General features: G+C 42.6%; 1 protein-coding gene across 3 annotated transcripts in view; it reads right to left on the reverse strand.

Annotated features, from left to right (window-relative positions):
- osbpl10a (oxysterol binding protein-like 10a) overlaps positions 1–18,703 on the reverse strand; it is a 106,675-nt gene extending 87,972 nt beyond the window's left edge. For all 3 annotated transcript variants that reach the window (XM_083779837.1, XM_083779836.1, XM_083779838.1), the window contains exon 1: positions 18,147–18,703. In XM_083779837.1, coding sequence (XP_083635963.1) covers positions 18,147–18,424 — 278 coding nt within the window. In that variant the 5' untranslated portion in view covers positions 18,425–18,703. The remainder of the gene's footprint in view (positions 1–18,146) is intronic.
- Between the last annotated feature and the right edge of the window lie 7,138 nt (positions 18,704–25,841).

The following is a 25,841-nucleotide window of genomic DNA, read 5'->3' on the forward strand; positions in this document are numbered from 1 at the left end:
CCCCACACACAAATACACAATATCTGCAGCAATCATGTGGTCAGATTTTTCAGATTTCATTCCGATTAGCTATACTATTTTGTTTGTGACGCAAGCTTTGCATGCACACTCCTAGTAGGTCACGGTAGACACCGACACCCCCAATTCTTCCAAATCGGCCTCATGATGGTGCTATAACAGGTCACGTCGAACCACACAATCCCATTTTATAACATTTGCGGGCAGGGTCCGTTTAGCAACTACAGCCACAAATCAGGAACTGACGTAATCTGCCCCAGATGTGTATCACACATTGAGGGGCCTCTAGGTTTATAAGTTCAGTATTTATACTTATAGTGCACCCCCCCATCGAGTAATTACACTGGCCCACGGTGAAGCATGAGGAAAGAGAAAGACAAAACAAGAAGACTAAACTAGGACAACAAGAACTCTGTCAGCCAGTCACAACATTAGGGAGTACTAGAACATATTACTAACATATTACTAACACACAAACCACAATGTGGTTTGTGTGTGTTTGGTTAGTAATATGTTTATGTGGTTATGTGGACAGTTGTTATCTTTATGTGGTTACCACATAAAGATTACAAGACAACAAGTGAACCTAGCAGTCCTCTACATTACAGTGAAGAGCAGGGGTGCACTAAATATTCGGTCACGGAAACTATTCGGCCGGATAGTGGCAAAAAAATCATTTTCGGTATTCGGTTCGGTTGATTTTAGAGCCGAAACCGAATAGTCAAAGAACCAGGGTTACCTTTTGTAACCTACCCATTTGCTGTGATGACGTGATCAAAATGTGGTCATGGATCATGTAGCTCTACAAGACATTTTCTCCTGTTTCCTGAATCCTATATTCAGTATTCAGTTTCGGCGCATCAGTAATGAAAAGGTTGGGGCAGATTTAATACTCAAGGGGAGTTTGTTCCACAACTTCGGTGCCTTGTGTTAGACCGGCGTGGACTGGAGACCTCAAATACAACAGACTGTCAGATCTGAGTGACCAGGAGCTGGAAGATTGGTCCTAACGTTTCACAACATGAGGTGCAGTTGCAAGACCGTTAAGGGCTTTGAACACAAACAGATGCTTCACTGGGAGCCAATGGAGAGAGGCGAGGACAGGTGAGATGTGCTCTCTTAACTTCGTGCCTGTCACAAGCCTGGCAGCAGCGTTTTGGATTAGCAGACGCTTGAGAGTCCCACCAGCGAGTCCAGCAGCATAGTGGACGTTGCAGGAGTAGTCCATTCAAAACAACGCAGAGCCAAAAGGGATTTTACTTCCACCCATAGGGGGCACCACAAATGTCACTGTTGCCAAAACGTGATTCTTACCAACCAAACTAGGCAAAAAACGGTCTCTGTGTGTCTGTACGCCTGTACGTCTGTAATCCACGTAACTCGAGAACCGTTCGCCTCACCGACTTCAAATTCGACACATGCGTTCCACACCCCCACAGGGAGTGCACTACCCGGTGTACAGTCTGTCGGATAGCCGGTTGTCCAGAACCAGCACAAAAGCCTCTGCCAGGGCTCTGGACCTAATAAACCCTATGTCGCCATCACACTGATGTTCTGACATCTGCATATACTTCATACTTTGGACATGCCTGAAAAATAACTCCATATATGGGCATAAAAGGGAACATCATAACTGGGTGGGGCATGAATTTCCAACCTGCATCGTTCCAAGTAGGCCAGTGCCCAACGGGCACCGCTCTAGTATCTTTAATGCAACATCACACCCCAAAACTGCTTTAAATTTCCTTGTGTACTAGCGGCTGCATCCAACGACTTACAGAGGGTAAGCCTGGGTTGGCAAACCAATCTGGCTGAGACCTGTGTTCAGAGGAGCGTGCTCTTCTAAACCCCAAATCAAAAACCAATGAACAAAATATGAAAAAGGAGGCTCACATCTCAAATATCAGGTCAAGGAGGACTAATTCTCACATTTCCGGCTCTCTGCGAAAATGCACAAGCATTTTCTAACTGAGCTGAACTATATTTTTGTATATCCCATCACATTTTGTAGTAGTCCAGAATCAGAATACATTTTATTGTCAGTCACATCACACAATTACAGGGGTGGATTTTATTTCTCAATTTATGTGTGCAAGCTCGCAGCATTAGAGTTATGGAAATAGACAAATGGGGAAAGAGAGAAGAAAGGAACACGGAACAAAAATAATAGGAACGAAGAGTCAAATCAAATATACAGGATAGTAGTGCAGGATACAGACGGTGTATCATGCATGATTAAAATGTGATGGATGGATGGCACTACTGAAGGCAGAAAGAACTGGTTCTTGTGAAGGTGGAAAACATATCCAACATATAAAACAACATACTGTAAAACATTCCAATGTCCATAGACTGATATGTACAGTAGATCTACAGTAGGTTGAACAGAGGAAACACAGACACTAGGGTGACCACAGTCCACAACTATGCAGTGTGTGTGTGTGTGTGTGTGTGTGTGTGTGTGTGTGTGTGTGTGTGTGTGTGTGTGTGTGTGTGTGTGTGTGTGTGTGTGTGTGTGTGTGTGTGTGTGTGTGTGCGTGTGTGTGTGTGTGTGTGTCCATCTGTGCAATGTAGTACTAGGATTCCACTACACTCCAAGTAAGAGGTGAGAGGACAAACAAGGAAGTCAGTCGTTCACATCTGACATTTTCCCATGAACCCTCAGGATTTCCCTTGAGAGAGAGAGAGAGAGAGAGAGAGAGAGAGAGAGAGAGAGAGAGAGAGAGAGAGAGAGAAAGAGGGGGTAGAGAGAGAGAGAGAGAGAGTAATTGATCTTCTCCTACATTACAACAACAGTGGGTGATTCATGTTGGCCAGTGTCAGGGAACTTTGTGCCTGAGTCAGTCCTTATCGTCTCTCTCTCTCTCTCTCTCTCTCTCTCTCTCTCTCTCTCTACAATAACTCTTTCCCCCTTACCTCTCTCTCTCTCTCTCCCCCCTCTCCCCCCTGACGCATGCACGCCAGCATGCATGCACACACACACACACACACACACACACACACACACACACACACACACACACACACACACACACACACACACACACACACACACACACACACACACACACACACACACACACACACACACACACCTCAAACTGCCCAAATTGCTCTGTTTGGGTTATTGTTTCCCTAGAGGTGTGTTTCAGTAGAAATTCAAATTAAATTAAGATAGATTAAACTTAACATAAAAAAAAATCTCTGGTATAATTTACCACTGTGACGTAAATAAATAGTGGTATATAAATTTGTCCTAATATTTTGTGGTGTAATGTTTGTGTTCTGAGCAGCAGACTATTCTTTTCTGTGTGGTGCTAAGAAATAGGGATATTGCTCTGTCATGATGAAAAGTACTAGAGATAAGGTCAGGCTTGGCAGTCAGAGGTCGACTACCAGGTCAGCCGACAATGGCACATCGTGTGTCCCATGTGTTCCAATAAAGATACTGTAAGGTTATTAATGCCCACCAACTAAATATAAAAAGACAGTGAACTACAGTTTTGTAGAGAGTGATCTACAAAACATTTTGTGCTATTGTTTCTAAAATGTGGAAATGTGTTAAAAGAAATTTGACATTTCTGTGTAAATCTACGCCTAGGCAGATAACGTACCCTAAATAGGGACGCCAAGTTGAAAGTGCTTAATACATTAGTTAGAATTTCCATGACACCACAATGTTTCCAGGCATGGAAAGCACAATCCTTCACAGTCACAGGTTCTGACAGTCCAACACCTCCCTCATTCATCCAACTCCGGTATGATCCACTTTGACAAACACTGTTTGGCCATGAAGACACATTTCTTTCTATAATCTACTATCAATAACATCACCTCTGTAATAAAGCTCTGTTAAATGTGCAATGCGCAGTGTTATTGTCCACAGCAACAGATGTTGCCATTTCCTAATGGTTTTAACATTGACTGCTGCATGAAAACATTTGTCAGCACAATTCAAGTCAACTCTCCCTGGGATGTTGCCATGTGACGCTGATCTGCCAGGAGCAACATAAAAGGCAATAAGACAACCTAACTGAATCACAACAGTGACTGGCAGGTAATATGGATTAGAGAATGTGCTTTGTAACCTTGGATGGTTTAGCTGAGTGGGATTGGTTCATTTGAAATGCACAGAGCCAGGGTAGCAGTGTTGATTTCGTCGACAGAAAATATGACGAAAAATGACAAAAACTAAATGAGACCTAAGCTATGATGACTAAAACTAAGACTATTGACAATTTTCGGATGTCAACAAATAAAAACTAGACAAAAATGTGAGGAAGGGACTAGTGGACAAGAGATCCAGTATAAGTAAAAGTCATTTTCCACTTGGTTGCATGCTGAAAATAGTCTATCTACAAGTGAGGTTCAGACCAGGGGGGCAGTCAGCCAGATATTTCGTGAAGCCTCATTTGAAATCGGTAGTTCATATAATGGCCTGTTGTGGCGCTGGACTGGACCCAAAAAGCCCCATAGCTCCATAGAGGCCCATGTATTTTGGCCCAACTTCACCTAGACTGTATTACCTTAATAAACATGGTCATGAATACTTTCTTCTTCCAGTCACTAGTTTAAAGTCTCATTTCTAATGTCATAATATTCTTTTTGGAAAATTATGGTCCCATTAATTAAAACAAAGGGCCCGCATAAGCGTAGCCCTTATGTCCATGTCGCCGCAGTGCAGCGCCAAATCAATAGGCGACATCCGTTTGTCTGGCTATTTGAGACTAGTTCATAACCGCCCCATGTCTATAAATAATACTGGTCTTTCAGATGAGTCCCAGGGACATTGTATGAGTCCCACTTCAACGACGTTAGGAGTCATATTTTTACAAATAGCTGCATTTAACTCCCATTTCATTTTATATGGGTTATAATGTGGTTATATTCACGTAGAAAACAGAAGAAGAAATGATTATTATAACTAGAGCTAGCAAAATAAACTAGAATAAAAAACAGTACAGTAGTACAGTAGTGCATTCCGTGCTACGCAAAATTAACCACACTGGTCGAGACAAGGACGCTAAAAATTTAAAAGTATGTCTGAGCCCGTTTAATGAATTTGGGGAAAACATGCCCCTGTTTGTCTCCCACTTTTTGGACAAGTTCCCGCCAGTTGGCTTTGGCAGTATGGATGCGTCGGCTCTACTTCGAAGAGTTGAGCAACTAAGCAGTGAAGTAGCCGGTCTGAGGAGGAACTTTGAAGCACAGGCGAAGCACAGAACCTGGCGGCGGCTACTGTGGCTGTGAATCACCGGGTGACAGCGCTCGAGGAGAGCCATAGCCAATGTGCTACAGAAGTCCTGCTGGAGGGAGAGGAGCAGAGGCTGTCAGATCCCGGTCAGCTGGAGGCGGTGACAATACCTCCTCTGAATGAGGCGGCTGTAGGGAGCACTCAGCCTAGGTCCCGACATGGAGTTTTGTGGTGAACAACGGCCCTAAAAAGCCATCGCCCAAGAAGCGACAGCCCCGCCGCACCCCCGGGTCAACTCGGGGCAAATGTGAGCAGAAGAATACAGGGATTATTGGCACCGGCACAGAGAGCAGCATTTCAAACTGCCTCCCCCTGGCCAGCCGGGGCGCCTGATGGAGGGGAAAGGAACTGGTTGGAATAACGTGTTCCTTCCACGCGCTACGTCCAACCATGGAAACTCCCCCCTGTCAGGTGTAAAGGAGCAACTTGGACACTCAGGCATGAAGGAAGCATGAGTTCAAGTCCGTTGCTCTCCCCATGTCCCTCATATATGGGGACTAGGTTGGTGGAGGGTGTGTAGAGCCCAGGATCACATTAGATAATTGACACAGGGGTGAAAAATGGGTAATAAAATCGTGGGATAAAAAAATGTAAGAAAAAAAAAAGAAAAGAGAGCAGCATTTCAGTTATTACGACTAAGAGGGTGAGTGTGTTTGCCACCAGATTCGCCCCTGATAAATAACTATGAAAAATGTCAGAAGATTGAAGCGACCGGCAGTAGATTTGGATCGTTTCATATCACTGCGAACTGCAAAGTGTCTGACATGTTCAGTCCCGAAATATTGCCAGCCGTTGTCTATGTCCGGCGTTAGTATGAGCCCTGTCTGCCCAGAACCTCGTCTAACAATGCTCTAGTGGGGAGAAATGATCTGTTGCGCCGTGAGAGTAGCGAAGCTGTGGCTTTAAACCCCTAACTTTTTAATGCGGGTTACATCCTATAACTGTCGTGGGCTGCGCCTAGGTAACAGTATGGGGGACAGAGCCCGACGTGTAGAGGTGGATAACCTGCTGCAAAACTGTGACATCTTATGTCTGCAGGAGACATTCCTCTCCTAACAGTGTTAAGATAAAGTTGAATAACAGACAATAACTTTCTCACCAAGGGCTAATATAATCAAGCCAGGCTGGAACATGCATGTTGCTGGCCACCATGAAGAAGCCAAGGTGGCCCATAGGCCAATCTATAAGGCAACTAGCTGATAATAAAGCTTGGCATGGATAATATTTCTGCTGAGCAACTTAAGTTGGCCAGCCCTAATCTGCTTTACAGGACTGCTAACACATGTTGTAGTAGGTGTACTGCCAGACTCCTTGCTTACAGTGGTTCTAGTGCCTGTCATTAAGGACAAGGCTGGCAAGGTAGGGAGTATGGACAACTATAGACCAATCGCCCCAGCCAGTATACTGTCTAAAGTTCTTGAAAGGTTACTACTAAGTGATTTTATCTACACCACAGACAATCAATTTGGCTTTAAGGCTAAATACGGCACGGACTTGTACACGTATCTATGCCTTAAAAGAAGCAGTAGAATCCTACAGAAGACACGGCTCAACCATGCGGATAGGTTTTATTGACGCTTCCGGGCTTTTGACAGAATCTATCACTACAAGCTCTTTGTCAAACTGAAGCAGAGGGGTGTGCCTGGATGCATTATACGCATCCTGGCATACTGGTATGCCAAGCAGAGTATGCAGGTAAAGTGGGGGAACAGCCTATCCTCCCCCTTCAGTGTAGGCAATGGGGTATGGCCCCCGCCCTCCTCAATCTGTATATGGATGACCTGTCAAGGCTGCTGGGAGGGTGTAGGACTGGCTGCATGATAGGTAACACCTTGATCAACCATTTTATGTATGCCGATGATTTGGCCATTGTATCCCTGTGTAGTGCTGGGTTCCAACAGCTGAACATATGCTCTGAATATGGGGTTACGTATGATGTCAAATACAATGCCAAAAAGAGTGTGGTAGTGATTTGCAGGACCAAGGAGGATCAGAAACAGCAAATGTTCCAGTGTTCTACTTGTCGGATCAAACCCTCTCTTTATGCAGCAAATATTGGGGCACATCATTACTGATAAAATGGAAGATGATGCTGACATGTACCGACAGCGCAGAATGCTGTATGCCCATAAGCTAATATGTTAGCCAGGAAATTGCACTATTGCTCAGTTGAGGTCAAGGTGAATCTATTTAGAGCGTAGTGCACCCCGCTGTATACAGTACATCCCCCTTATGGGTGAATAATAAAAAAGAGTCTGCACAAGCTTAAGGTGGCTTATAATGATGCTCTCAGGATTCTCCTGAAGAAGCAGTGCTAGTGTCTTCTATTGGCTACGGCTTGATTGATTTTATTGATATAAACTGCGTTTTGGGATGCAAAATGCAACCTATTTTAATCTCTGACTGTTCATCCTTGACTTTACCTGATGCTCCTCAATACGCTCTGCCAGTACAAGTTTGAAGTTCACAGACATAAATCTGTCCGTTAAAAAAAGAATCACACCCGTGTGAACTGAGTGTTGCAACTCCCCTCTCTCCCCCCTCCCTCTCCTTCTCTCTCTCTCATTATCAGGCAACAGTGCAGCACTGTCTCTCTCTCTGTTTCTGGCACAACAGCGCCCCTACTGGTACTCATAGTCATACTGATGCTCATTAACGTCACATAGGTGAACCAACACATAGGTGAACACGGACATTGCTGTTCCTTGGAGTGGTTGCACCTCAAAAATAAAAGAAACTCAGCACAAGCGCCTCATTCCTGACTGCATCACTGTCATGCTAATAATGATGGTCATTCACAACCTTTCATGTAATATTGCTCAATCACTTGAGCCCAATTTCAAAAAAGCTAAAACAGCGTTCTACAAGCTATGTTGGCTATTTATTTCAAATTGCTGCCTATAATGATATCATGAAAATTAACTTGAAGAATAATTGTCAAACAAATAATAATATTAGAAATATAATATATATAGCCTACTATCAAACTTAAGGCAAATGCAATACTTGTGACAAGCCTACTTGACTTGAGAAAAAGCCAAATTGGCCATCGTGATGTATGTTGTTTTCTGAGGAAAAGCAGAGCTCTAGGGATCCTGTAGGTCCACACTCTGCCAAATCAGACACCCACAGGCAGCCGTGCATGACCCAGACGAGTACATGCTTTGATCAATGGAGCACAGACGCCACACCAGCTCCTCCATCCATTCCCCAATGCACAGCTGCACAAGAAATTATTCATCCTTCATAAAATACTCACTCCCTGGCTGGCAGGCTGCTTCGAGAGACTTAAATATAGAATCATCATGAGTGGCGAAGACCATCCTCTCCCAGACTACCACCATAAATACAGCAGAAGCCAAAGAAAATTAAGAGATAGAGCCAAAAGGTATAATGTGAGTGTTCAGGATTTTAAAGTCTACCTAATATGAACATAGGGAATTCTGCCCAAAACTGTACTGACTAGTACAATTGATATTTTTCATATTGGTCCCAAGTCCCTGTCCCACCGCAGCTTAGAACGGGAGTGGTAGGTGAATCGATTTATCGCCTATTAAATCTGTTAAAAAATGCATTTCTTCGCAGCTATATGTTCCACGGCATCTCTGCATGCAGTCCACTGACTTGGCGTATTGTTGATTACGAGGGCTTTGTCTCAAATCACGGGCGAAGTGTTGTCTCGTCTCGACTTCCGTTCCTAGGACCCGGAAGATGCTGACCAATATGAAAAATATCAATTGTGCTAGTAGTCAGTAGGGGATATAATAACATCAGTTTTGGGTGGAATTCCCCTTTGTAAATAAATGCGTAAAATGTGGTTTCATTGTACACTCTCAAGAGTTAAATATCTAATAAGGGTCCATTTGGTTACCAACTCTCCATCCAGGACCACCTGGAACACCCTCAAGGACCACCTAGTGGTCCATGGACCAGTGGTCCATGGACCACTACGTGGTCTAATCAAAAACCAGCCAGTCAGAATCAAGTATTGGGACTAACGGTTCTAGAACCATCTATAAAACACACACAACATATGTCTTCTCGCAAATTTGAAAAGAATGTTGCAATGGAAAACCATGCTTTCCCCATTACTGCCTCAAAGACTAGGCTAAGTATGTCTCTGTCATCACCTTGGAAACAATCTGTGAGCCACAGCACAGAAACCTGCTGCTCTAGTTTGACTCCAGCAAAAATGTCAACTTTGAGCTGACTCTCTCTCTCTCTCTCTCTCTCTCTCTCTCTCTCTCTCTCTCTCTCTCTCTCTGATAACAGTCTCTGGGCAATCTCTTTCTCTTAAGCAATACACAATAACACAAATCTGTCATCTGTGGACTCCCTTGAAAACGAGATAGTTCATCTCAAGGGATTACTCCTAATAGAGAATTTAAAAGTAAATTCTCTATCTCTCTCTGTCAATTCCAGAGACACCAATGGTCTCCCTCTCTCTCTCTGCTATACCTATAGAGAAACCAATGGTTAACCCTGTAACACCCAGCGTTGTAATAATACAACATATTTTAATTAATTAATACATTTTTTAAATGTATTTTTTTCACCTAAATGTCATCATTGATGTTCATTGCAATGCCATTGCATGGTATTTGCAATGGTATTTGCATATAAATACTCCCCACAGAGGCTGAAATTCACACAAATTAAAGATCTCTGGACTGATTTTAACATATGACCTTTGACCTTTAACCCCGATAAAAGTAATTAAAATAACTGTAATAAGGTTTTTTTGTGATCATTAGAATGTCTAGAACATGTTTTATTTATTATTGTAAATAATTATTATAAATGTGCATAAAATTTGCAAAATAACGGGGGTTTTTTATACATAATTTCCTCTGATAAGTCCTAGTAGTAAAAAGTAGTAATACTTTTGAAATCTCTTTTTTGCAAGTAGAAATTAATCTGGGAATCATGAAGATCTCTGTAGATGCCGTGGTCTGCAGGTGTTTGTGTGTGTGTCAAAAACTATATATTCCACAAATCTCTCTGTCTCTGGGTGGGTCCCGAACCAAGCAGGTACCAAACCGAACATGCTTGGGTACCGGGTACCAAACATGCTTGGGTTATTAAATACATTTCGGTTCTCCCTATGGGTTCCTACAGACACGCGCAGTATTTATAATTTTTCTTCCCTTTTCATCCTATCCTTGTTGTTGTTTACTGTAGACCTGGGGCCCGTTCCACGAAACTTGGATTAGAGATTAAACCGGGATTTAACAGATATCCTGTTTTAAATCCTGGATCAGCGATTAACCGGTTTCATGAAAGCTGGTTAATCTTGCCAGATTAATTTAACCAGTTAACCTGGATATGTTGAGGCTTGATTCGGTTTCATGAAAGTGATGCTACATTAGTTACCATGGAAACTAATGCTTTGGACAGCCAGGTTTAACCTAATCCTGATGTCTTTACTGTTCACTTATTTTTATCGGTGTGCATTAAAGGACTAATTTAAGCACTATATAAAATCAAAGAACCAAAATATATAGGCTGCACAACCTCATCATGACAGCTTGTGAGCTTGTAGATCAGCTGCTTTTGGTGAATGTTCCCCAGAATAGGTTTGCTGTGCACGGTTAAGAAGAATTGTTATATTATATTATATTATATTATATTATATATATTTTTTGTAAAAGTGAAAACCACAATTTTACCATTACTCATTGTTTTCCAACATATTACCATTGTAACGTTTCACCCACTATTGAACCCACAGTTCGCCAGTCTGGCCCCTGTCTGGACAACAACCCTCTTCCCCAAAGGTAGCTCCCTCAGAGGAGGGAGTTATGGCTAAATATCACGATGCTACAATATCATTATCTGTTAATAGTTAATAGTAGTGGTAAAATGTAAACTATATTTTTGGGGTAGTTAATCATTCAGTCTATCCACTATTGAGAGTATGTTCTCTCTTTAATTACAGCAGCAGTATTTATTTTAGAAGCTTAAGTCCTTGTATCAGTAAGTCTTGAATAGATTAGTAAAGATACTGAGATATACAGATGGGGGCAGTAATGCAACTATTAAGGATGCAAACTGCCATAATACCCCATGAAGAAGAAGGATCAGTAAACCAGGATTTAAAAAGCCTGGTTTTGGCCTAAATCCTGGATTAGTTCATCCAAGTTTCGTGGAACAGGCCCCTGTTCATTAACCTGACGCTGCCAGATCCAAGAAGCTTGCTACACAAATTTGTTTCACAGCTTATTGGGATCTGGGATCGCGGAAGCAAATTCGATGACGGGGCTGTTCCTTTTTTTTAAGATACTTGGTAGATGATTGGATGGGACCGTCTGTCTATCACCGTGTGGGCGTGCAAACACAACCAATCATATTGACGTGTCTATATAGCTTCACGTCCGGTTTCGCACATATCCCGCCCTTAGCTCACGCTGATTGGTCCGGTACGGAACGGAGTTTTGTCAGCTCAACTGCCTGAGAGATCCCAGATGATTGCTGTGTTGGAGAACATGGTTACCCAATACCGCCCTCATCTGGCAGGTCAGGTTACCTGTTCATAGTCTCAGGCATATATTTGTTATTTATTGTGAGTAGTAGTAGTAAGAGGTAAATACAGGATAGATAATGAAAAAAATAAAACATGCAGCTCAGTATCGACAAATGGCTCCACTGTTAAATAAAGGAGAGGATGTTGGTCAATTCATATGTCTTAAATTAAAGGCTTAACATAACTATAATTGAAGTTATTGAGCAGTGCCTCCGCTCCATTACGCTGCTATGTGTATCCCTATGCGTGTCCCTGTGTCTGTCCGAGCACGGAAAGCTGCAACACATTACCTCCGTCATTTATCGACCTTTTCGGACGCGGGAAGGCTCGCCGGAACCGGGCCAGCCCCCTGGTCGCATTAACACGGTAACGGTCATTTCTCAAAGATGTTTTCCAAAAATAATCAAGTAGGCCTACAGTATTTTGGAACCGAAATAGGGAACCGTTAGTAAATGGAATCGATAAGCAGAACTGGAATCGGTATACCGGACTCACAAATCCTAACGATACCCATCCCTAGTCTGTATGTATGTCTGACTCCACTCGTGTGAAGTGTGGGGCGCCCACTGTGGCTGCCACGTGACGTGACGGGGGCATTAATTCATTTCAGATTCACTGCCACTTTATATTATAGACACATTCAGAGACAGGTCCCTTGGTAGCAGCCAACGTATTTCCTGTAGGCGGAGAGAAGATATCTGCGGTGTACACAGTCAGCTCTTCTACCATTGAATGGGAAAGTGACGTGCGTGTGTGCGTGCATGCTATCATGTGCCGCCCATATGTGCTTATATGTGCTATTCCACGAGGCACTCGTGATCTAGTTGTATAAAAGGAGTGATACATAATATCCTAGGATATTTATATGTTACAAGATGTATTTATACATGGCGTTTGACGTCGTAATTTAGTGCCCTAAACAAACAAACATTAAAAGTTCCATATACTTGGCAAATAATTTTTGTTAAAAGTGCTCTAAACAAACAAAAAAAGCCATGCATTGGAGAATAAAGGAGACAACTTAAGGTGACTCCAGACCGAGGAAACTTGTCCAGACTAGTCAAAGACTACTTAAAACTCTCATATTGCAACAGACTAGCATTTGTTATCTGCACAAAGACAGTCTGCCGACGAAACATTATTTTCCACCATGTAAAATTGCAGAAAGCAACAGCGACTTTGGGCTAGTTGTCCTGTAACATAGGTTAATATTCATAGTTGCCCGTTACAATAGCTGTTGTAATACGGCTCAAGTAGTGAAACTGGTTGCTTCTTTTGGATTTGTTTTCATAGACCTGGTCGCTTGTTTCACTCACAGAATCTGGCAACACACCAAAACAAACAAAGATAGCATTATTTTCGCTATAGTCTTACTTTGGAGTTGATTTGGAGACTGGAGTTGATTGATTGGTATTACATATATATTAATTGAGAGTTGATATTGAGAATATGGTATCTAGTTCACACACTACACCAGTAGTCAGCCCTGAAACATGACGAGCAGACTACAATTCCACTCTACAGTGGAGTAATTTACTTTACTCCTTTTTTACTATATTGAAAAACATAATTAAATAGTTAAAATAGCCATCTACATCGACACGTTGTGAGCTTGTAGATTGGCTATTTCAACTATTCAAAAGAGTAAAAATCACACCTGTGTGAACTGAGTGGTCCGTGTGGGGGTCCCCGGAACTTCCAGACCGACAGGAACGTGCCCAGGGTGCCAGCCCGGTTCCGGCAAGCTGCCCCACGTCCGAAACGGTCGAGAAATGACAGAGTTACTGTGTGGGGGAATTAGCAGACATCTCTCCCTCTCCCTCTACCCCTCTCCCCCCCCTCTCGCTCTCTCTCTCTGTAATTAGCAGGCAACAGTGCAACACTATCTCTCTCTCTCTCTCTTTTTCTAGCACAACAGTGCCACTTTTGCCCCTACTAGTACTCTAAACATAGGGACATAGGGACACGTGTACACGTGGACATAGGGACATAGCTGTTCCTTGGAGTGGTTGCACCACAAAAAAAGGCAAAGTAGCTTAGGGATAAGGGGGATAAGCATGGCCGAAAATAGAGCCCTATATCTCCAAATTCTGCCGGGAATGCCTCGGGATCCCACAGAATGAAGTTACTTGCTCTGGAGAGGGAAGTCTGGAGCTCTCTGGTGGAGACGTTTCCCCCACGACCCGACTCCGGATAAGCGGTTGAAGATGGATGGATGATCAAAGAAAATGTTTATCCGATCGACTTCACAGTTGGTGGGTATATTGCAGAGCATCCAATGAAATGCAGTGTCAAGTGGGAAATTGATAGATGATGGTTCTCCAGAACTGTCCTGCTTTCAGCGGGTGAGCATAACTCGATACCAGCTCATCTGATTTACTTCACAATTGGCAGGTGGAAGTGCTGTGTTGAGCCTGAGGTTAGAGTACGAGCGGCTGTAATGCCCTAAACGGGCACTGCTGTAGTTTTCTGAAAACTTTCTACTGTATGTCAGTGGTTCTCAAACTATTTCCCCAAAAAATTATATGTAATTGGCCGCCGAACCCCCCCCCCCCCCCCTACAAGTTCATGAGCTTGTAGATCTGCTATTTTTCAATAGCTAAAGTATAACATAATGCTTAAAACACCAAAAGAAGTTCCCGCCAAGAATTGAGCTGAAACTATGAGCATAGTACTTTAGCTTGTGTTTGAGTACCAGATCACAGCATTTAAGGGAAAGCTGAAGACAGACTTACACATTACATTACACACCCAATGCATTTCTTCTCACAATTTGAAAAGAATCTTGCTGACTGTATATGCAATGGGAAAACGTTATTTCCCCATTACTGCCTTACTAACATAACAGGCTAAATTGGTGTGTGCTATCACCTTGGAAACAATCTGCGAGCGACCGTACAGAAACCTGCTGCTCTACTTTGCTGTACTTACTACAGCAAAAATGGCTTGTTTGAGCCGAGCTGAGCTGACCATGACAAAACCTCAGTCTCTCTCCCTCTCTCTCTCCATCTGCCATACACAATAAATAGTCTGTCTCTGTCTCAGTCTCGCTCTCGGCCATACCCAATTGTGTCTCTCTCTGCCTGTCTGTCAATCACTCTAACGATTAGCATAACTGGACTAAAGCCATCTGCAGGTACAGTACTGAATGTTGTACATTGTATCTACAACAGGACAATTGCGTTTTAAATCTCATATTGGCACATGAAGATCTCTGTTTGGCACAGGGAAGTATTTTTCAATAAGGCACAAGCATTCATCACGATTATAAAGTGAATGTGATGCCAAGGGGATGTTTCAGAATTGTCAAGGTGTATGCAGGGGTGTAAACCCTTCAAAATACCCCCCTCCCCCCCACAGCACTACACGTGCTGTGGGGGGGTATAAAATAAGATCACATGTTGTGTACATGAACCAAAAGTAATATGACCTCAATTCTCACTGACATTTAAAATTATAGTTCAAAACAACATGTATATTACAGCCAGGACCATGTTAAGGCTTAGTAAAATATAAACATAATAGAATCTCATCATTAATTATTAATACTTTACTTATGGATAGGATAGGATTACAATGCATCGCTGGGAAAAAAGAAGAAAAAAACAAGAAAGAAACATGACACTGCCCTACTTGGGGAAGGTGGGGACTAATATACCAGCTTATGTCACATCAGGTTCAATTCCACCCGCTTTGTCTATATCAGTGGTTCAGTTTCGTCCAAGACAACCAGGGGTCTTTGTGGAGTTTCCAGGACGTCGCACTGCCAGCGAAATGAGTTAATACTGGGCGGCACACAGCATCAAAATCAGTTTGAGCACTTTAAACCTATACACATTTGGCTGTTTGAAAATAGCTGATCTACAAGCTTACAATGCATCGCAGCGTATTCTTGCAATTTGTTTTTACATCTCAAATTAATTATTTTTTAATAATTATTTTTTATGTGAAATATTACGTGCAACATTTTAACGACACAAATCTTGTATGATGGTACAAAGTATTTTCAGATGAGTGTCCATGCACAGCGAATATACATTAATAATTTGTGAGGGCTCGTCAGGAAAAAGAACCACTGGTCTCTAGATGGATAAAGATATGACATCATGCTTCAGAAGCTTCTCCTCACTGTTCTGTCAAACAAAGAATGGCACACTGGGGTGCTGAGTTGATTCAAGAGGTGAAGCAATTCAAGTTCAGGGTCTTGTGTCAAAGGTCAATGTCAAGGTCATTTTGGATCCTATAATACTACACATGTCTTGGATTGGTTTTGATCACATTTTCTCCTGTCTACCTCTGATTCGGAAACCGTAGATTAACATTGCACAGGTTGTGGAAGAGCGCCCTCGTAAACACTGAAAACACCAAATTACGTCTATAGATGTCAATGGCTGTATTGAACTATGCAACCTCTTCCTCATCAGAACTGTCCTGTTCAACTGTAGGCATTGAATCTTCCTCAGGTGCTTGGTTTGTACAGTTCTGGAGTTTGCAGAGGTCTGTACATCTCAACCCATTGCTGAGACAAGTGCAATTAGGAAGCTTGCATATACTCGTGCACATTTACAAGCCAAAACCTCAAGGTCTACATCTGGTACAGGGGCTGTGTGCATCCATTGAATTGCTAACTGTCCACCATCAACAGTTGTCCATCCACTCTGTATGGGATCTGGTGCAGATGGTTGAGTCTGCAGAGAGCATCTCCATATTCGAGTCTGGTATTGTGGCACATTGGGCATGGAGAAATAGACATTCTCTACATGGTGGAAGTTAACTGGAATCAGCCTCCCTTCTCCTGGCAGAGAAAATCTGGTAGCGGATCTCGTTCAGGTCACTGGAGGTGGTCCAAGACAGGTTCGAGCTACAGGTGAGCTGCTGCACTTGGTCAAAGAGCTCTGTTGAAACATCCAAAGTCTGGCCAAGTTGTTTGAATGTCTCCTGAAAATCTGAGTTCTTCTTCAGTAACACTCCATGACTCACAATGTCACATCCTGTAAATAATGTGACAGACTCTCACAGAGGTTCTCTCCCAAACCAAGGCCACAAACCGTGTGCGGTTTTGTGTACCACACTTCTGATAGATAGGACATTGAGGACAAGGGATGTGTTTTTGGAATGCTAAACAGAGAACCATTTCATCAGTATCTCCAGAAGTAACATAATACAGCTTGTGTGTGTGTGTGTGTGTGTGTGTGTGTGTGTGTGTGTGTGTGTGTGTGTGTGTGTGTGTGTGTGTGTGTGTGTGTGTGTGTGTGTGTGTGTGTGTGTGTGTGTGTGTGTGTGTGTGTGTGTGTGAATATTTGTGGTCAATGTGCCTTGGTTATTTGTTGTCAACATGCCGTTTGCTTATACTGTACAATGGACCTCCAAAAGATACACAAAGTTCCTATCATTCATGATTGAATAACTACATTTGGTGGCTGGCAAGAAATGGCAACAATGAGGACTTCAGACCTCAATAAACAGTTTGGTAAACTATCCCAGATGTTTCACAGATGGCCCCAAAACCAACAGGCATACATTGCAGTCATCTGCATTGCTAAATAAGACTTCAAGACCCCCCCCACACACACACACACACACACACACACACACACACACACACACACGCATGATACACGCATGCACACACGCACACACACGCGCGCACACACACACACACACACACACACACACACACACACACAGCTCTGTATTGGAACATATCCAAAGGTTGTGCAATACAATTTATAACTTGCTTAAATATGGAACATATAAATGATGCATGGTATTGCTGTTGCACAACAAATCACATCATGTGTGCAGATGAAACCTGTCCTGTAGTCAACTCAACTACTTCTATAGGCCCTACAAGACACTTTTGCACAAGGAGCAAAGTAACATCATTAGTGCTGATTGCACAACAAGCTTCTCAATACCAGAATCACATACTGTATATGTATACTATCCAGTGGCATGTAAACACTGAAGGGCCCACGATAAGAATGCGTGCAGTAGAGTAGCCTATGGATTCCCCCCTATGGATCCCCCCCACACACACACACACACACACACACACACACACACACACACACGTACACATGTGACGTGCTCAGTCAGAAAAAGTGCAACGGGTCGGGGACGAGCCTCAGAGGCAAATAACACGATGCATATAGGCTATCTCATGTGACGGTATGATGATCTACAGTAGGCTACTCTGTTTGTTTGATTGATTGAAGTATTTATTAACAGCATGCAGAACAGGTACATTTCGAGCATAACTCACAAAAACTGTTAACTGTGGACGACACCATAGTTAGAGCATTACACACTGTCTGTGTTTTCTCGGATCGTTCCACGTACACTGCTTACCTGTTCTGCCAGCCTTGAATCAGATTGGTGTATTTGCTCAGCACTCCTTCCAGCTGACGTTTTGTGTGCGCTTGCTGCAAATTCATGCTGTTCCCCAACACGGTCCCCCGACCCGAGCCGCCGAGCGACGCCGAACCGGGACTGTGAGAACCGGGGGTCCTGCCGCCGACCCTCCAGGCAGGATTTCCCCGGTCTCTTTCCGAGGACACGGACCCGGGGCTGGGGTTGTTGTTGTTGGTGGTGGTCCCGGGATGCGGACTGCAGAGCGGCTTGTCCATTCTGGAGACGGGACAGCGTGGATGGAGCAGCAGCAGCAGCGGCCAGGCAGGCACGAAGATTTTTCACAAGCGCATAAGTGGTAAACAGGGCGGTTGTGTGCGTGGCGTGCGTGTTTGTTTGTTTTTTGCGTCTGCTGACAGCTGACTTAAATCAGGAGCATAAAATATGTAGAATCCATGTTCCTACTGTGGTCTGAGCGTCTCTCAATGCGTGACAGCGCTGGCATATTCCCCCGTTTATCTGTCAAGGACTTCTTCTTCCCACCGTTACTGCGGTCGTGTATGTCACTTCAGCGTTTTCCTGTGAGGAGAGCAGCATACACACAGCTCAGTTCAGGCACTCCCACTCCGCTCTCGGCCACCCCCGCGAGCTTATAGAATACAAAATATATCGATATTATTATGTTTTACTAGTAGGCTATTATTATTATTAGTAGTAGGCAGGCCTAGTCTAATATTATTATATACAGGCTACATCACCACAAAAATATAATAATGCATTGCACAGCAATGACAGCATCAAAACTGCACAGCCCTTGCACGTGTTCAAAATGTATTTATTTACCAACAATCAACATACATTATTTGGTCCATTAGTGCACACAATCGGCTCTCTTCATATTCACCAGACTTCCCCAAAATTAATACAATTAAACATAATAGTATATAGTAGGCCTACTATTATGAGAATAAAGATGAAGAAAACTTTATAATCCATTACATTTTACATAAAATGGACATTTCCCTTTGGCATGGACTCTGACATACCTATACAGCCTAGCCAACAGATAGAATATATACAATGCAATAAAATATCATTCAAAGAACGCTAATGAAGAGTGAAGTAGGCCTGCTTATAGCACTATAGGCCTAGAGATGTTATTGTTTTATTTATTTATTTAGTTCAACAGCAAAGGATGCATGGAGGGCTGATGGCTCTGAATGGCATGGCCTGTGTCAGTGTGGAATTGTCAACCTCCCATGACATATATCAAGTTCCTTTCTGCTATGCTGGACCCTGGAAACCTGCCCTGCAGAAGTCCCTGGATGGTTAGCCTCGGGCAGAGTGGAATAGTAAGAGAGTGGCGACACGCTTTGATCTCGCCGCACAGCGGGTGACTATGGGCTATAGTCCCAAACATTGGAAACTATCCTGGGACTATCCCATTGATATAGAACAATGTTGTTACAATTGTTACAATGGGAGTCAACGCTATAGTGTCGCCACTCTCATACTATTCCACTCGGGCCTCGGAAACCCAGACGTTTTTACTGGATGGTGACCAGTGACCACAGACCAGAATGTTACATGCAGGATGGAGCAGCCTGCGTTGTATACCAGCAGCAACAAGCATCTAGTATGAGGCCGTATAGTGGACAAAGTAGGCCTACTCAGCCCCAGTAGCTACTTGAGTAAAAGTATGCAGTGGTGTGAAAATTGTAAGCATCTAAAAATACAAATACCCAAGTAAAGTACAAGTAAAAAAATGTTCTTCGTTACTGTCCAGTGTCCACTGATGGGGGGTTACCAAGGGTAACTGGCAGGAGAATGAGGCTGCAGGTCAATCACTGCCAGACACCGCGGGAGCTCTCATCCAGCATGCTCTACTGTGGGAGCTCTGCCAACACATGGATATCGACCACAAAGTCATCCCACACCTACCATACGTGGACCGTGGACGGACCAGAGTAATATAATAAGAGAGTGGCGACACTAGCGTTGACTCCCATTATAACAATGGAATGCGGAAGTACTCATTCTATCTCAATGGGATAGTTCCAGCCATAGGAGAAATGTTTAGATCTATAGCCCATAGGCACCCGCTTCGCGGCAAGATCAAAGCGTGTCACTAGTCTCCTACTCTACACTCTGGGACGGAATAAAGACAGGTGCAGAGGCTGGGAACGTTCTGGAGATGACTGGAAATGTGAGGGCGTCTTAGACACGCACGCATGCACGTACGTACGTACGTATGCACCCACACCCACACCCACACCCACACACACACACACACACACACTATATTGTTAATCAGGTCATCCATCCATAAGAAAGATAGCGAAGAAATATTAACCACTAAAGCTCCTACTTGTCCGGGGTCCCCCTGTGCTCTATTCTAGGTCCACTTTTCCCTCTACAAACTCACGTTGCAAAGTGTCATGTGAGCTTGTAGGTCTGCTATTTTTGACGAAAGGCCCCAGAATAGGAATGGTCATCTGGTCAATGGACTCATAATCAGGATGCTGATATTGTGCTGAGCCACTGAACGAATGCCTTGATGAATCTCAGCAGCAAATATTCCTGTCTCTTATCTTTTGCGGCACAAAGCAATTGGATTATTACGAGAGAGCAGGCAAATATAAGCAGGTGAGAGTGACTCAATGGTTTGCTTAAATTCATGCTAGGGTCAGGTCAGCTGCATTTCATTATGAGAGAACATTCCAATTTTGCTATGTGGCACAGCAAAAACCTATTCATTTTATTTGAACCCAGAGTTAAATGAACAGTGAGGATTTTACTTTGTGGCTTTTCGAATGAAGCTCCATTTTGAAGGCCTAATCCACAAATGTACAGTACATTAAACAAACCCTACCGCACAAACATATTTTGTACCACATATCTTAACCCGTTCGATGCCACATTTTGCACACACTCCCTGGATGCCAACATGAACCTCTGAATGAATTTTCCAGAATGGCCTGTTATAGCGCCACCAGGAGGCCAACTTTTGGAAAACAATCTTTTTGATACTATACTACTATACACACTATCTCTATAGTCATATGTTCAAGCCGGATCTGTCCGATATTTCATATTCCATCCTAATTGGCTAACATTGGCTTTCAAAGTTTGCAGGATTGGCCCGTTTGGAACAAAAAGCCTCAAATCCTACTAGGCTGAGGAATATATCCCACCCTTTTCACATTGGCCTGTGGATTTTTGGAAAACACATTTTTGGAACAAAATGCCTCAAATAATCCAATTGCCATCCAAGGCATAAGGAGAAATGGCACCCTTTTCACATTGGCCTATTATAGCGCCACCAGGAGGCCAGAACCTGACCTGCCCTTTTGGAGACCTGTGCCCAGAGGAGAACTTTATCTAGTTCACTTTTGGGTCTTTCAAAGGTTAAGGTCACAGTTAACGGTGCCGGAGATTAGCTGTACACGGACGGACACACACGGACACACGGAGTGCAAAACATACTCTCTCCACCTGTCGCCTGGTGGAGACAATCACATATCGTTCCCAACAAGTTTCATGAAAATCTGCCCATCTTGATCTTGACCTTGATTTATGACCTTTTCAACCAAAAAAATAATCTCTGCAGTGCAGAACCGCCTATACTGATCATTCCCAACAAGTTTAATTAAATATTGATTCTTAATTGAGTTATTTTTTGTCAGACCTTGTCAGACCTTGACTATGATTGTGACCTTGGTCTTTGTACACTTTGACCCAAAATATCTTCCGGGCAACCTCATTCCCTCCATGTTTATTACTAAGAAACAAAACAAATGCTTGCTGAAAAAACAAACAAATAAAAGTATTTTGAGCAAATGAGACTGATCAAGTATAAATTAAAAGCTTTAGACTTTGTTGACTGGGGTCCCCCAGAGATCTGTTCTTTGAGTCTGGTCCTAAATCTTTCCCTCCTTATATCAAATCTCTTCAGTGAAAATAACCAATCTTGAAAGTAGAAACACGTGGCGTTGTGACACATTGTGAGCTTGTGGATCGGCTATCTTCAGCGAATGTTCCTGAAATCTTTGCCAAATATTCACCTATTATGACATGACCACAATTGTGGAAGCTAGGGTATATGGGGCTAAGCTTTATTCCTATTCTTTCTTTCTTTCTTTCTTTTCAAAATATTTTTATTTAGGTTTTATAACAGAAGCCCAAGGGCAAGTATGAATGTCATCAAGTCACAGGTTCTTAGAAAAAAAATAACACACGTGGAGGTAGACGCTATCCCCCCTACCTCCTCCCCCCCTGAACAGGCGCCCTGACCAGGGATCCCTCTTCTTTCTTTTCACCGCCCAGTCTGCTTCCAATAGCTCCTTCTCATGACCGTTGCGTCACACCACTCCTGTCGTCACTGGCACAGTTGTAATCACACTACCAGAACAACAGAAATGTAGGCCGTTTTTGTCATTAACCGTGTAAAACATGACCGAACAAATTCCCCAGAACCCCTGGGTCAATAGCCTACAGTATATTAATTATATTGTACATCATGCCAGCCACAAATGTTTGCACTAATCCATACCATTACTGCTCTGAGTCTGTTAGTCTATTCAGATGGATTGTACCAATGCTAGCCTGAGGCAGCTTTCTTCTTCTGCATTCACAAACCATTTCTGATAGCAGCCTGTTTGAACATGACCAGAAGGAGATGCTTTGATTCAGCTATTCAGATATTCTCCTGGGGTCAGACCTCAGGATTCCTTCTATTGTAAAAAGCTGCAGTCTGCAGGGCAGACTCAGCACAAAAATAACAAAAATTCTATCTATCTGTAAACACCAATCTGTAAAAGCCAAGTTGCTGATGGACCTTGGTCCTTTACTATATGGACCTTAGGTGTACACTAGGGTAGAGCGAGGTGTCATATCAGTTGAAATGAAGAATTGAGCCAGTAGTGAAGTACATACATCTGCACACATTGTAGAGTTAGTGTTGAAGTGTCCTTGAGCAAGACACTGAACCCCTAATTGCTCCTGATGTGCTGGTTGGTACCTTGCATGGTTTCTGCCGCCATCGGTGTATGAATGTGTGTGTGACTGGGTTAATGTAATGCACAATCTATGTAAAGTGCCTTGGATAAAGGTGCTATATAAATGCACCATTATATGACGTGAAATCTCAGTAGCGGAAATGAATTAGATGGTTGGTTGGAAATACAAAAAGAAACCGGCAGATTTGGACTAAAACAAGTACAACTAAAACAATAATGCATAAAGTGAGGGAATTTGAGAAAAACAAGTTTCTCTCAGAAGAGTTTGGTGCTTTGCATGTCTATTTGCATGTGTTGCGTTTGTGTTCTGATTGGCTGTCTTTCAAATGTCGTGAGGCTAGGCCTCAAAGTAAACAATCAAAGACAGCTTCAAAAGAACAGCCTCTTGGTCTGCAAGTCTTTCTTATTACTGAGTCTGACTACCACAATTTCCATAATGTAGCATGTATCAATAATAACTGGCAGGAAAGCGAGTTCTGCGGGTTCGTTCCTCAGAATAACCTGTCAGAACGAATCTATCACTTAATCACAGGGTGTCTTGAATGCAGTGGTAGAAAATATCTAAGTATTTACTCAATACTGTACAATTTAGATTTTCTTTTCTTCAGTATTTACAAATTTCACATTTTTCGCACTTTGCTCATATCAAGAATAACACAGATTAAGACACAAGTCAAAATACTTTTGGTACTTTAAGTATAATTTTGATGCAGACATTGCGCAGTATTGATACTTTTACTGAAGTATAACAATTGAGTATTTTTCCACCACTGCTTGACAGATGGAAATTGATTCTTGACTTTTGTTTGATATCAGTGCAACATACCTTTGGATGTTGTTGTTTGTTTGATATCAGTGCAACCTTTGGATGTTGTTTTTCGAAGGAAATGGATTCCAGTGTGGTCACATTCCATCAGGCATCTCACTGATGTGCAGTGTGACTTTGTGATAACATTTTCAGGTTATGTTTCAGATATGTCTCTAGACATATATCTTGTAAGTTATGTGATGATTGGCACGACAGTTGTTTGTTGACTTTGGTCTATTTATGTGCTGAGCCAAGCCCTTTTGACATGTGTTGGTCAATCTCTTCAATCTTAAATTAGGTACATCCGTTTTGATAGTTTGGTCCAATAATTACCCACTGAAAAATGTGTTTTTCAAATGACCGACCGACAATCTAGTCAGACAGACATTATTAGTTCTTGAGGCAAATGTGTAGAGTGAGTCTAGAACTCTAGATGGTTGTCGTTTTGAGCATGTAGATTTCCCAAATGTTCACACTGTGATTAAACATAATATATCACAAAGAGAACCTGGTAGCTGACCTTGATCCTATGAAACTTGACCATTAGCCAGCCTTACTGATGTGATCAACATTCACGTTAGGGCTAACATTGGGCAGAATATTCAAAACACAGGTTGATACTTAAATATGTATATAAGTGAATTAGTTGTGGATGGATATTTATTTGTATGGCACAATTTGAAATGCTTGTTATACACCTCACAGGATTTTAGGAGGAGGGTGGAAGGGCTGAAGTTTCAAGGTAACATGTGCTCCTCATCTCACAATAAAGATTTAATGCTCCTCCATTCCACCCATAGAATGGATTCTCACTGATGGTACTTATCCTGTGAACCTGAAAGCCTTAAGTTCAAACCTGTAGAGCAGAGCTTGGAATAGAAGACACAAACTGTCAATAACATTGTTTTGGGGTCACTGGAAAATCTCCATGCCTGCCTGGCAATAAATCAGATTATAATCTGTATAGATTATTGGCGCAACCTCATGAGGACAATTATCGATTACAGATGTTGTTTTGACAACAGACATTGTTCACTACAGAGGAGAGCAGAAGGTGTGGTACTACTCTGTCCTAATGATGTCGATGTGCTCATTGTGCTGCCCTCCATGTGTGCCTTCTGGTGCTTCTTCTTCCCATAGCAGGAAACCTGTGTGGGATGATCCAAGGAGTTGGTTTTGACAACCAATCCTCCCCCACAGACTGCAATGGGGCCTAGGTGGGATGCACACCCCCTGCTGCTCGCCTCGTGTAATAGATTCTACTACCAGACCCAATCATGCTTCCAAAAAGCCACTTGAGACAGAGTCCAGGGAGCAGCTTGGTAATTCACTACTGCAGGAAGCAGTTCCAGCTGGATGACATCACCCATACAACCATGAGGTTCATGTAGCTCCTGGAGATAAACAACATTATCTACTTTCTACATGGCTTCCCTTTTTTGGGCATGCCATTATAGGTGAAAGTTTAGAATAAAATCTAAATAGAAAGAAATTGCATATATTAAATTGTGAGCTCGTAGATACAGTACACAACACTCTTATATGATGAAAGATAAAATAGGGCTTGTGGTTATACGTGGTTAAGCCCTCAGTCCAAAAACATGTTATATTCATTCTAGTATAGGTGCAAGTTATGTCATAGTTTGTTCATTTTATTACCTTTCTCTGACTTCCATTCAGACTATTAGTGAAAGATATTGTTAGTGTTAAATTGGTCCAGAACTCAGCTCAGCGGCCAGACTGTTAACTGTCAAGCATTGTATCAGATATTTTTTTGCCTCCTTACACTTGCTTGCTTCCTATTGATTTTAGAAATGTGTTTAATTGAAATCTCCATATCTTGACTTGTACTGTGAACAGTGATGTTTG

The sequence above is a fragment of the Protomyctophum parallelum genome (assembly GCF_964188405.1).
Source record: "Protomyctophum parallelum genome assembly, chromosome: 1".
Classification (NCBI taxonomy): domain Eukaryota; kingdom Metazoa; phylum Chordata; class Actinopteri; order Myctophiformes; family Myctophidae; genus Protomyctophum; species Protomyctophum parallelum.